Genomic DNA, 13,407 nt, shown 5'->3' on the forward strand with positions numbered 1-13,407 from the left:
ACCCAAAAAAAAATAATCCAAATGTATGTGCAATAATAATAACGAAAAGTAAGAGAAGTAGAAGAGCCCATACAATATGGGCCTTAAAGAGAAGACTAAGCCCAAATTAATCAACGAAAAATTAAGAGACGAAACTAAACTACTGTATGACTTTTGTTCAGCTGTCTTCCTCTGAAAACAGAACCTGCAAATGCGGGAAGAAACAGAGTGATTAGATGAACCAGACGCCATGGAAGTTCAAATCTTTTCGAGACCTTCTACTAAAATCTGTAGCGGAGAGAGATCTCTTCACTGGGAAATCACTTCACGCACTCTACGTGAAGTCCATCGTAGCTTCTTCCACTTACCTCTCAAACCACTTCGTGAATCTTTACTCCAAGTGTGGTTGTCTTTCCTACGCACGAGCCACGTTCGACTCCACGGAAGAACCCAATGTCTTCTCTTACAATGTAATCGTCAAAGCTTACGCGAAAGATTCGAAAATCCATATTGCACGTCAGCTGTTCGACGAAATTCCTCAACCAGACACTGTTTCTTATAATACCCTTATCTCGGGTTACGCTGATGCTAGAGAAACTGTTGCCGCGATGGTTCTTTTTATGAGAATGAGAGAATTGGGATTTGAGGTTGATGGGTTTACGTTATCAGGGTTGATAGCAGCTTGCTGTGGCCGTGTTGAATTGATAAAGCAGCTTCATTGTTTCGCTGTCTCCGGAGGGTTTGATTCTTACTCGTCTGTGAATAACGCCTTTGTTACTTATTATAGTAAAGGCGGGCTTTTGAAAGAGGCGGTGTCGGTGTTCTACGGGATGGATGAATTAAGAGATGAAGTTTCGTGGAATTCGATGATTGTGGCTTACGGGCAGCACAAGGAAGGAGCAAAGGCCTTAGCTTTGTATAAAGAAATGATCTTTAAAGGGTTCAAGATTGATATGTTTACATTGGCTAGTGTTTTAAATGCCCTCACGAGCTTGGATTGTTTGATAGGTGGACGTCAGTTCCACGGTAAGCTGATCAAGGCAGGGTTTCACCAGAATTCACACGTGGGGAGTGGTTTGATCGATTTCTACTCGAAATGTGGGGGTTGTGAAGGTATGTCTGAATGCGAGAAGGTGTTTCAAGAGATTCTATCGCCGGATTTGGTTCTATGGAATACGATGATTTCTGGATATTCAATGAACGAGGAGCTCTCTGAAGAAGCTGTGAAGAGTTTTAGACAGATGCAACGTATTGGACACAGACCTGATGATTGCAGTTTTGTCTGTGTCACCAGCGCTTGCTCAAATCTCTCCTCTCCTTCTCAGGGCAAGCAGATTCATGGCTTGGCTATCAAATCTCACATCCCTTCGAATAGAATTTCTGTGAACAACGCATTGATTTCATTGTATTACAAAAGTGGAAACCTGCAAGATGCAAGGCATGTATTTGATCGAATGCTGGAACTTAATGCCGTGTCTTACAATTGTATGATTAAAGGTTATGCACAGCACGGACATGGGACAGAAGCATTGCTTTTATACCAACAGATGCTGGACTCGGGTATTGCTCCTAACAATATAACCTTTGTAGCCGTTCTTTCTGCTTGTGCACACTGTGGTAAAGTCGAGGAGGGTCAGAAGTACTTCAACACCATGAAGGAGACATTCAAGATCGAACCAGAGGCTGAGCATTATTCTTGTATGATTGATCTTTTAGGCAGAGCAGGGAAGCTAGAAGAGGCTGAGAGATTCATAGATGCAATGCCGTATAAGCCAGGCTCTGTTGCTTGGGCTGCGTTGCTCGGTGCTTGTAGAAAACACAAAAACATGGCTCTTGCGGAGAGAGCAGCTAATGAGCTTATGGTGATGCAACCATTAGCTGCCACGCCGTATGTGATGTTAGCAAACATGTATGCAGATGCTGGGAAATGGGAAGAGATGGCCTCGGTGAGGAAATCAATGAGGGGGAAAAGAATAAGAAAGAAACCGGGATGTAGTTGGATCGAAGTGAAGAAGAAGAAGCATGTGTTTGTGGCAGAAGATTGGTCTCATCCGATGATACGGGAGGTGAATGAGTATCTAGAGGAGATGATGAAGAAGATGAAGAAACTTGGATATGTGATGGATAAGAAATGGGCAATGGTGAAGGAGGATGATGCAGGCGAAGGAGAAGAAGAGATGCGGTTAGGACATCACAGCGAGAAGCTAGCTGTGGCTTTTGGGCTAATGTCGACAAGAGATGGAGAGGAATTAGTTGTGGTGAAGAATTTGAGAATATGCGGGGATTGTCACAATGCAATCAAGTTTATGTCTGCAGTTGCAGGTAGAGAGATCATTGTAAGAGATAACCTTAGGTTTCATTGCTTCAAAGATGGCAAGTGTTCATGTGGAGATTACTGGTGATAAATTGATAATAATTATGATTTAATTGAATAGGAAAATTTGTGTTGACGGATACAAACAATAAGTAGAAAAAAACTGACTTGTTACAAAATACAAGGAGAATATCGATTACGCTATTCTTTTTTGGGTGCGGCTCTACGTGTGAATATGCTTTAGTGTGGACCAGTAGGCTTGGTGGCTGCTGGTTAATGTAATGGCTTGAGGTGGAAGACTTGGCAGGCTGGTTTGTATAATCCTTTGGAAACAGCCTGTTCAAACTTCTTGCTTGGTGCTTCGTTTTCTTCTAGGTTTGTCTGGACGAAAAAGCGGTTCCACCACGATGCGCTACGCATTTTAGCCTGCCAACAATAATAAGAGTATAAGTATAAGGTCTTGTACTCGTAGTCTCTGTCTTAAAGAACTTTGTGAAAGATAGGTAACTGTTAATGTTTGAATCATGAAGAGGTGCTAATGACTAACTCCATGCTACACTAATGCCACTAAACAATAATGGGGAAGGATGGTTTCATGAATAATCATTGCGAGTCAGGAAAACAGGGTATCGTAAACTTACAGGTCGACCAAATTTAGACAATTCAGCAACTTTAGCTCTCTGCTGACCAGGGAGACCTAGAACAGTTGAAATTCAAGAGTTAAAAACAATAAAGATACGTTTTTTTATCATCAGCACCTTTATCAAGTTTTATGTTAGTTTACCTGCAAAAAGAACAACACCATCTGAAGCTACCCTTGCGAGTTCAGGCACGGTCTTGTTCAGGTACTTGGGTGAGAGATAATCCAGAGCATCTGACACGATCACAAGAGAGAAAGATTTTGCCCGGTAAGGCAGAGGGAACTTAATATCAGCCACACGTACAAGACCTTTGCTAACAAAACTCTTGCAGTGAGAATCAGCATCCTCAATGTCATATGGTTCGACACCCCAGGCTTCAGTCTCTTCTTCTTTCAATAAACTGGAAACCACTGAGCATGTGTCAGGACCCACATGCAAGACTTTGCGCATGCCATCTCCATAAGCCTTCTTAAGAACAGGAATGGCTCTTTGGACTTCTGCTGTGCAAGAATAGTCACCTGCGAATTCATAAAAAAATTACACACAAAATGTCAAACCGAGAGTCGAGCTACAGATATATGATGGCTCAATGTCAATCGCAGATGAAGGCACTAACTTAAGCACATGTAGTGAAGAATAAGGATTACCAGTAACTTTGCTGACTTCTTTGATACTTTTAAAGATACCTGTGATGGAGTAAAATATGAATTCGTTAATAGAGCTGTACATAATGCAAAAGGACATATTATATACTAAGATGATCATATATATATATATATATATATACCTGGACCACTGTAAGCATAACCAATGAGAAGGCAAGCACCCTAGAAATTGAAAACAAAATGTAAAGTAAGAAACCATAGCACATTCATATCCCAGAAAGAAATCACTTAATGAAAACACAAATGAAGTACAAAAAGCATACCACAAGGACAAGGCAAATAGATAAGAGTGGAGAAGATCGAGACTTTGAGTGCAAAGCTCCTGCAAAAGGGAAGCTCCCACCATCTCCAACACGTCTGGTTGAACCTACTTGCCGTCTCGCCATGACTAAAGATCCCAACAAGCTCAAGCTCAAGCCAATAAATAGATCTACAAAGTAACAACAAAAACCACTACATTGAATCAATCATTATCCTTTATTTGAACTGAACATCCAGAGAACACAAAAGCACAACAACGCTCTTTGCCCTTCTTCACTATGAAACAAATCGATTTTGAATCAACACAGCTAACTCACACCCTCCACATGGAATAAGAATAGTAGAGCAATCAAATTAATCTCACACATAACCCACAGATCCATGGAAACAAACAAAACACATAAACCTGAAACCTGTTCAGATCCCACCATGAATGTTTTAGCTGCGTTTCTTTAACCCAATTTATCAACATCTTACCCAATTTATAAATTTCAAAATCGAAACAAATCAGATTACAGATAGATCCATAAATCAGCTGGCAGAAAAGTGAACCCAAATCGACAAGAGGAAGAAGAAGAAGGAAGAAATCAAAACCTACCTTTGGATCAATGGAAACGATGAGCGGGGGAAGGGTTTGGATCTAAGATCTGAGATCCGAGAAAATGAGCACTTTTAAAAAGAGAGAGCTTCACCTCACTTGAATTTACTAAAAGGGAGAGAAGAAGAAGCTTCGAAGTGTTAATTTTTATCACATCACTGCCCCAATATATATATATCGCTATCTACTTATTTATATACACTTGCACCTTTGTGTAAAAGCGCGTATGGCTATGACTCTATGACGCGCTGTTACAAGAACGACGGCGTATTTAAGCCATTTAATATATTACCAAAAAGAAGAACCAACATCTTGCCGTTTTTATTACACATGCACAGTTTCGAAAAAAACGACATGCATTTCTTTTTGTTCTGTGGCACACACACACACAAAACAAAAAAAACAGAACATTGTTTTTTTCTTTCATCGTTGATCTAAGGGGAGTAATCTCGCATCTTCTTCTTCATCTTCACGAGGTGGTCTCCATTTACGGTTATGAACCTCGCTGCTGCTTTCGACTATCGTATGATGGTCGAGCCTCTTCTTTATTAGAACATTCACTTTTTCATTAATCAGATATATCAACTCCTTCAAACCAGCTCCGGTTAATGCCGAAACTCTAACGTGTGGTCCTTTCTTCTCCGCAGCATCTAGTTTACCAACTTCTGGAACCTTCCAGACCTCAGCAGACTCACTGACATTTTCATCTTCACACAATAGCCACCCATCAGGGTCATCATCTTGGTTTTTGATTTCGTCTTCATCAACGGTTTCTTCAGCTTTTAAACCGTCGTTTAACTCAGCTTCTTCTTCTTCTCCTTCTCCTTCGCCATCATCTAGAAATTTCTCGTCCTCCACTTCATAATCAATCTACAACAAACAAAAATCCCCAGTGTGAAAGAAGGTGGTTTGTTTCTTCTACTTGTATTGGTATAGACAGGTTTATTTCAATCCTACCTTATTCCAGACTTCAATCATATTTTGAAGCTTCTCTTCAGATACTCCTATTTGTTTTAGGACATGGAACACTGTTGCACGATGCTCCTCGATATTTGGAGCTGTCGAATCAACTACATGCTGCAGGCAACCAATCACATCAACGCCTAGATCTTTCCAAAGTTTTCACTACTACTTGTAACTCAAGAATATGATTTTTATTTAGCTCTTACTATAAGTATATCAGCTTCAACAACTTCTTCTAGAGTCGATCGAAATGCTTCCACCAGCTGCGAAAAGGTGTGTGACCCACGAAAAGAAAAGTAAGTGACACATCACTTGAAAAAGAATATATGATATTAAAGTAGGTATATATTACCTGTATAGGCAGATCTGATATGAATCCAACAGTGTCACTCAGATGCACGAATTCCCTGAAAAGAACTCACAACTCTTGCGATTCAATACAAGTTCATGTGCACCCTAAAGTTATAAACATGATTTCCAAAGTACAAATCAACTTACCCACAAGGAAGATAGACACTCCTGAGTGAAGGATCTAATGTGGCAAACAATCTGCAGAGACCAGACCAAGCATTCAAAAGTTATGACTTCAGTTTCAAATTTGACATTTTAAAGATAGTTTTGAAACCATTTGAATTATACCGCTCATTGCAGTAGAGAGCACTCTTTGTCAATGCACTTGTCAGAGTCGATTTTCCCTAACAAAAGCAGATAATTAATACTCAGAGAGTAGACTAAAAACAGCTGAAAACTCCTTGGGAGAAAAATTCAAAACACTTACAGCATTTGTGTAACCAACAACAGCAATGGTAGCTGCACTCTCATATTTTCGCCCCGCTCTTTTCTGACGTCTAGCACGTTGCAATAGTCGTGTTCGCTGGGCTTCTTTGATTTGGGATAACAAGCGAAGCCTCCTGTCTGCTATCCTGGTGCATCAAGATTTTGTTAAACGCATAGATTAAATAATAGAAAAGAGAGCGCTGCAATAAGTCTTTCGGTTAACCAACAATTAGACATAGAAATATAGAATATATAAATGTGGTCTGAGAAAAGCTTTGGTAAGGTTAAGGACCTTCGGCGTTGAAGCTGAAGCTCAGTTTCTCCTGCACCACCTACAAAACCACCGCCGGTTCCACTTGCTGCTCTCCTGCACAACAATTTTACATGTTCATCAATGTCTAAAAATTCAAAAGAGTAAAGGGAATACGCAAAGTAGCAAGACAAATCACTCACCCTCGGGCACTGACAACTTCAGCTTCTCCAAACTGCCCAAAAGAGTGGCGTCCATCAGTACCACGCACTCGAACCAGCCTGCTCTTTTTATACATCAGAGCCGCTAACTCAGCCTGTGAATGGATAAACCAAGCAGCTATCAGTAAACATTTCCTAGTATGTAAAAGACAAAACTTTATTGTCAGCAGTACCTGTAGTTTTGCTTCCTTTGTATGCGCATGAGCATTAAATATTTCGATTATAAGGCCTACACGGTCTAGTACAGGTTTTTCCCATATTCGCTGAAGAGTCAAATGCAAAGACACAACATTAGCTTTAAACTTAAGGAAAACAAACGAAGAAACTTAATGGTTTCGTGGCATTACCTCTAAGTTCCGTTGTTGAATAGCAGTCAACATGGCGTTTACAAAAACAGCATCAACTTCTTCCTGAGCATCAAGAGATTGTTAACAGCATGATCCAACTTTTCATCACAGGCAGCCAAAGAAAGCAAAAAAAAACAAAGATTTGATAATTTGTGAAAATAGCAGAAATGTTTTAGCTGCTTGCCTTAGAATCTTCAGCATTTAGATGGCATTTGATGTTGTCTACAGTCCCAGGCCCGAAATAAGTATCTAAAAATCGAAACACACTTTTAACAATTAGTCTTTCAGGAATATCGTCGAACAAATGGAAGGCATGATTCTTAAAAAACATTCTAAAACACACAAACCTGCGCGAGGTTTAGATGATCTACGAACAGGGTTTTGAACAACAACATGAGAAGGCAATTCCTTTTCGAAGAAATCAGATTCAAAGTAGCCATATCTCTGTTCTTCAAGCGAATTCGCTAGACAGAGCGCTTCGTTCAGCTTAGCCTGAAGAAACTTAGGCGGCGTTAGACGAGGCTGGACTAGAAAGAGCTTAGGCGCGCTTGAAGGATCTTTAGGGTATAGCAAAACGGAATCTTTCGAACGCGAGTCTTCTTCTACTTCGCTCGTCGTCTTAGGCGCATGCCGTTTCGAAGAGAATGGAGAAGACAATGGTGGCGTTTTGGACCTAAGATGGTTCCGAGCAAGGGGGGATGATGTCGTTACGGATCTAAGACGGTCCCGAGCATGAGACAATGTCCTCAACATTGAGGTACGATTAGAAAGTTTTTGACGATTCCAAAGTGGGATCTTGGTGTTCTTGTACAGGAAACTTGCTTGACCACCAAAGTTCAAGTGATTCAGGCAAAGTGCGACACTTGTTGCGCTACTCATTCAGAAAGATCAAGTCTGCTCGTCATCGGAACAATGCATCTAAGCTTCTCGTATAATTTTGTTAAAAACTTAGGTCGGTTCGTTTGTCTATTTTGATTTGGGAAATATGTCAAAAAGAACAAACACAAAAATAGTCATCAACTAACAAAAAAAAAAAAGAAGAAAAAGACTAAAAAAGAAATATAAAGTTTGTTTTTGGTAAATTAAATATGTAAGTTCCATCAATTTACTAAATAAATTACAATTTTTTGTTGATTTTATTAAATAAACCACAGTGTTAGCAAAATTATGCTAAGTAAAGTAGTTAAATTGACTTACCATATAAAGCACAAAATTTTGTTTAACTACCTAATGAAATTTGTTAATACTTAGCTAGATTTTAACCCACTTTATACTGTGGGACAATATTTTTATAACAAAAACAAAATTTTTAAAAACTGTATAATTGTATTGTTAATTTTATAATTTGACCAGTTGTATATTGCGGACACAACGAGACACTTTATTTATAATAATATTACATTTTTACCGTATCGAATTTCTTATGATTATAAAAATTTAATTTTTTGTGTTTTTTAGATTTAATCCATCAAAAAAATATTCTTACATTATTATTTTTAAAATTTTTAGTGTTTTTAAATTTACTCCGTAAATTTATTTTTTTAAGATTTAACTCGTGAAAAATTAGATCTGTAAAAGTTATCATATAGTATACCGCGGATAAATCTATATGTAATAACAATCCGAATAAATGCGACCAACAGTTGTGTTTTTTCATTCATACCTTTTGGATATTTTTCGAAAAGTCGTGATGGATTATTGTAATGGAAATCTCAAAATTAGATCGGTCATAGTCATACACTCACCTCTTTGGAGGAAGTTTCTGACCCCAACTGACGAATCCAACACCTTAGAAGGCTTTTCCTTCATTCCTAGCACAAGATCTCCACTCCACAGGAACAAATCTCACCAAACAAACCTAGAATCTCCAAAATCTTCCAAGAACACTCTTTCTTCTTTTTTCCTCTCTATTTTCTCTCTGGAACGGTTAAAAGTGACTTTCCCGAAACCCTCAGGTCGACTTCTTACATATATACCCCGGTTTGGGATTTTACTCAAACCAAATCGCTCTAATTTGACAATTTCACTACAAGAAAACACGCTTTTTGCGAGGACGTGTTGCGACGGAAGAGAGCCCTCGCAAATTTGCGGTGGATTTGCGACGAAAGTACGAGAAATTAAAAATATATAGCAAATCTCTCGCAAAATTGCGAGGAAGCAAGTCGTTGCAAATCCACTGCTCATTTGCGAGGTATTTACGACAAACTCGCGGGGAAGGTCACCTTCCTCGCAAATCACTCGCAATTTTGCGATGCATTTGCGAAAATAAAATCCATAGCAAATTTGCTACCGATCTGCGAGTGAACTGCGATTGCCATAGCAAATCCATTGCAAAATGAGGAATTTTTTTTTTTTAATATTACAAAACTTAATATAATTAGACATTACTTTTAATGATTAAAAAGATGATAGAAAAGAGTATGATGAGACATTAGACCTTATAATATACTTGAAAGTTAATTTTGTTAACTTTTGAAATTATTTTGATGGTTTTTATAAATTAAATATACAAGGTTGCGACAAATATGCGACTGATTTGCTAGATAAATAGCATATTAGTCGCAAATCCATCGCAAATTAAGAAAATCATAGCAATTCCCTCGCAAATTACAACTTCAAACCCTATACCCTAAATCCTAAACCCTAAACCCTAAAGACTAATTACATTACTATTAATGATTAAAAATATGAATCCAAAACTTATAATCACAGATAGGGCAGTGCAACACAAAATATTTGGAGAATTGGACAATTTTGGAATATTTGTCAAATATTTGTCTTAATGTAATGAACATATATAGGAAGATAGTTAGAAGATAGTTAATGATTAGAGGAAGATGCAAAATTGGACAATTTTAAAAAGTTTGATGATAGAAAAAAGTATGATGAGCCTATTGGACCACATAATATACTTGAAAGTTTGTTTGACTAATTGTTTTAAATCATTTTTGATGGTTTTTATAAATTAGAGATTGAAGGTTTGCGACAAATTTGCGATGGATTTGCTATTTGCATAGCAAATTACTCGCAAATCCATCGCATATCTCTTACGTCATAGCAATTCCCTCGCAAATGAACCCTTGAACCTAAACCCTTAAGACTAATTACATTACTATTAATGTTTCAAAAGATGAATCCAAGATTTATAATCAAAAAATAGGGCATAAATGACAATTATAAAACCTAAACCCTAAATAAATCGCAAATCTATCGCAAATCTATTGCAAATGTCTCAGTTCATAGCAATTCCCTCGCAATTTCTGGAAATATAAATTACATATTTTAATATGTTTGCTAGGGATTTGCGAGGGACCGTAGCAAATCCGTAGCAATTTTTGCGAGAGACTTGCGACGCAGCGTTTTTCCTATATAAATAGAAAAACCTAGTTTGAGCGAAGCTCAAACCTCGACTAATCCACAGCCGCAAAAACCCTCGAACCCTAATTCCTCTCTTCTCCGATCAATCTCCACCTCTCTTCTCCGATTAACCACATCTCTTCTCCGGTTACTCAAATCCTCCACCTCTCTCTTCTCCGGCTAATCTCCTCGTCCTCGGTTAGTCTACTCCTCCTCTCTCTTCTTATGTCGGCTAGATCTGTTTGCGAGACAAAGGTTTAGGATTTTAGGGTTTTGATTTCAGTCTTAGGGTTTTGATTTCTTCTCTGATTTCTTCTCTCTTCTCTGATCTCTTCTGTCTCTTCTTTCTTCTGTTTTTAATTCGATTTTAGGGTTCAAAATTGGGGATTCAATTTGGGTTTTAATTAGATTTTAGGGTTTCGAATTTGGGGATTCAATTTGGGGATTCGATTTGGGGATTCGATTTGGGTTTTAATTAGATTTTAGGGTTTCGAATTTTAGGGTTTCAACTTTAGGGTTTTGATTTTTTGATTCGATTTTGGTTTTAGTGGTTAGGTTTAATTTTGATTTTAAGGGTTATTTAATTTAGGGTTCAATATTAGGGTTTTTATGTAATTCGATTTTGATTTCAATTTTGATTTTGATTTTAATTCTAATAATATTTTTGAATTTTACTTTCAGATGTCTTCTCGAGACAATAACGGTTCTGTAAACCAAAATGCATACACAAGGTTCATATCTTCTCAAGGGTTATCTCCTCCCATCCCTGCTCGAGGGATACGTTCTACAGCCTCTGCTCAAAGGGTACCTTCTCCCACCTCTTCTCAAGGTACCTCACCGGCGACAGAAGGAAACCGTAATGCAACCTCTCCGGCGGTGGAAAATGATCTTCCTCCTCAGCAATCAGCATCACGTGTTAACAGTATCTCTGCCTCTCAAACATTTTTTACTTTGGAACAGTTACTTGCAAGTCCTGGGCGTGCAAACTTAACAAAACTAGATCCTAAGCGACCTCCGGGTACTCTCTGGTGAGAATGTATACCTATCGTTAGATCAATCTTTATGTCTTGTATTTTTATGTCTTGTATTTTCAATCTTTATGTCTTGTGTCTTTATGTCTTGTATTTTCAATGATCCTCATTCCTTTTATCTTATGTTTTGTAGGTTTGACCAGGATGGCTCGGTTGCTACTACTGTCCGAGCCATTTTTGAAAGAGATTTCAAATCAGCTCATGCCAATTGGACGCAAACACCAGGTGATGTTGTAAACTGGTGGTTTGAAACTTTTGCGGTAAGTTACAGATTTGTTGATGTGTTTAAACTACAAATTTTGTGTGTTTATCACTTGATTCTGGTTCTAGTTCTGATTTTGTTTTTGTGTCTATCACTTACAAGCAAACATATAACTGGGATGCGTCCATCAATGGAAGAGTTAGAGCTGAGTTTGAAAAGAAGTTGAAGTCCTGGATGTGTGATCAAGTGTCTCGGTGGAAGGGTAAGTGGCGGAAGAAAGGTAATGACGCAATGCCGCGGTGGCTTGATCCTACTGTATGGGATGGCTTGGTCAAGTTTTGGTGTGAACCAAAATCAGAAAAAAGAGTATCAATGGCCGTAATGCTCGCTATAGTGATCCTGAAGGCACCGGAATACATAAGCACCGTTCTGGTCAGACCTCTTTTAAAGCCCGAGCACGAAAGCTTGTGAGTATCTCTGTTTAACACAAGTTCATTATTCATATCATACCTACAATATACTAATATAGTTGTTTCAATTCTCTGTTTTTAGTCTGAGAGTACTGGTGAGCCACTACCTGATTTCCTGCGAATACTAGAAGACACTCATAGGAAACCTGATGGGTCGTTTGTTGATGGACTGTCTGAGAAGGTGTTCAATGAAGTGTCGTCAAAGATAGCTGAAGCTGAGTCTGAGCTATTATCAGCGGATAACATGGAGAGTAGTGCTTATGGCGGGTTATCACTAACAGTGAAGAACCAAATTTATACCGAGGTAAAACATGCTTCATTGTTTATGTTAATGTTTGTATTTGTGTAAACTATGTGTGTATTTGTTTATGTTTATGTTTGTCTAAATACTTATGGTGTGTATATGTTTTGTTGGCAGGTTGCTCCGAAGAAAAAGAACCGGATATATGGGGTTGGTAACATGCAAGCAGAAGCATCTTCAGCTCATATTGTTCAACCGCCTCCTACTGAAGATCCACTTGTTCTAGCTGCGAAGCTTGCTGCTGCCGAAGCTGTTCTTGCAACTCAGGCAACTCAACTACAAGCCAATGCAGAGAAGATGCAAGAAAATGAAGTGAGGATGCAACAAAATGATCTGAAGATGCAAGAAAATTCAGAGAAGATGCATAGTTATGATGCATACTTTGATTATCTTGCATCGAAAGATCCAGAGTTTGCTGCAAGATTTGGCCGAGAAGATTCACCGGCGACCGGAGATGGAACCACGGGACAGTGAAACTGATGAACTCTCTTTATCCTTTAAACTGATTCATATGTAATGTTTTTTGTAGAACAAGATGGTTATTATGTTTTGTTAACTTATTTTGTAAACTTAGTAATAATAACAGCTTTAATTTGCATAAGTTTAAGGATAATTTTAATTACAAGTTTAATTTTAATTACATGTTTAATGCTAATTAAGCTTACCAAAATGAAAAATATAATTTATTTTTTATACTGTTAATACAATTTGCGACGGAAATATTAATTGCAAAAGCATCGCAAGTTTGCGAGGGATTTACTAGAGACATATTTGCTAGGATATTGCTAGAAAAATTGTTTCTCGCAATTTGCGTGGGATTTGCGAGGGACAACTGTTCCTCGCAAAAGTTGCGAGGGAATTGCGACGTTGACCAATTTGCGAGAAGCGATTTGCGAGGAACGGACTTTCCTCGCAAATCTCTCGCTTTTGTCGATTTGCGAGGGAATAGCGATGTATACGTCCATCGCAAAAGGCGTGTTTTCTTGTAGTGTTTAAATCAAGCTGGTCGAACCATAAATTGTTGGTGTCG

At 38.3% G+C, this 13,407-nt stretch overlaps 3 protein-coding genes across 3 annotated transcripts; 1 reads left to right on the forward strand and 2 right to left on the reverse strand.

Annotated features, from left to right (window-relative positions):
• Positions 1-150: 150 nt before the first annotated feature.
• On the forward strand, positions 151-2,419 carry LOC104711493 (pentatricopeptide repeat-containing protein At3g49710). Its single transcript, XM_010428194.3, has one exon. The coding sequence runs from the start codon at positions 216-218 to the stop codon at positions 2,379-2,381; it is 2,166 nt and encodes a 721-aa protein (XP_010426496.2). The 5' UTR covers positions 151-215; the 3' UTR covers positions 2,382-2,419.
• LOC104711492 (putative pectin methylesterase CGR2) lies at positions 2,386-4,711 on the reverse strand. Its single transcript, XM_010428193.3, has 7 exons — positions 4,459-4,711; positions 3,863-4,029; positions 3,722-3,761; positions 3,582-3,620; positions 3,078-3,452; positions 2,935-2,990; positions 2,386-2,719 (listed from the first exon to the last, which is right to left on the reverse strand). Exons 2-7 carry the CDS (start codon positions 3,983-3,985, stop codon positions 2,567-2,569), a joined length of 786 nt encoding a protein of 261 aa, XP_010426495.1. The 5' UTR covers positions 3,986-4,029; positions 4,459-4,711; the 3' UTR covers positions 2,386-2,566.
• A 15-nt stretch (positions 4,712-4,726) lies between these two features.
• Positions 4,727-8,041, reverse strand: LOC104711494 (GTP-binding protein At3g49725, chloroplastic). Its single transcript, XM_010428195.3, has 13 exons — positions 7,364-8,041; positions 7,201-7,265; positions 7,017-7,079; positions 6,843-6,932; positions 6,652-6,764; positions 6,491-6,565; positions 6,200-6,344; positions 6,061-6,116; positions 5,920-5,970; positions 5,774-5,828; positions 5,628-5,684; positions 5,416-5,535; positions 4,727-5,328 (listed from the first exon to the last, which is right to left on the reverse strand). The coding sequence occupies exons 1-13, from the start codon at positions 7,893-7,895 to the stop codon at positions 4,882-4,884; spliced, it is 1,869 nt and encodes a 622-aa protein (XP_010426497.1). The 5' UTR covers positions 7,896-8,041; the 3' UTR covers positions 4,727-4,881.
• Between the last annotated feature and the right edge of the window lie 5,366 nt (positions 8,042-13,407).

Source organism: Camelina sativa, chromosome 9, assembly GCF_030686135.1.
Source record: "Camelina sativa cultivar CO46 ecotype springtype chromosome 9, ASM3068613v1".
In the NCBI taxonomy this organism is placed as follows: domain Eukaryota; kingdom Viridiplantae; phylum Streptophyta; class Magnoliopsida; order Brassicales; family Brassicaceae; genus Camelina; species Camelina sativa.

Bases quoted from the DNA above. Each gene is read 5' to 3' on its own strand.
- LOC104711493 (XM_010428194.3), top strand. From the start codon at position 216: ATGAACCAGACGCCATGGAAGTTCAAATCTTTTCGAGACCTTCTACTA.
- LOC104711492 (XM_010428193.3), bottom strand. From the start codon at position 3,985: ATGGCGAGACGGCAAGTAGGTTCAACCAGACGTGTTGGAGATGGTGGG. The intron at 3,762-3,862 runs GTATGCTTTTTG...TTCAATTTCTAG, and splicing joins CTATTTGCCTTGTCCTTGTG to GGTGCTTGCCTTCTCATTGG. The intron at 2,720-2,934 runs GTAAGTTTACGA...TATTGTTGGCAG, and splicing joins TGTCTAAATTTGGTCGACCT to GCTAAAATGCGTAGCGCATC.
- LOC104711494 (XM_010428195.3), bottom strand. From the start codon at position 7,895: ATGAGTAGCGCAACAAGTGTCGCACTTTGCCTGAATCACTTGAACTTT. The intron at 7,266-7,363 runs GTTTGTGTGTTT...TTCGATTTTTAG, and splicing joins ATCATCTAAACCTCGCGCAG to ATACTTATTTCGGGCCTGGG. The intron at 6,933-7,016 runs GTAATGCCACGA...TTGACTCTTCAG, and splicing joins TTCAACAACGGAACTTAGAG to CGAATATGGGAAAAACCTGT.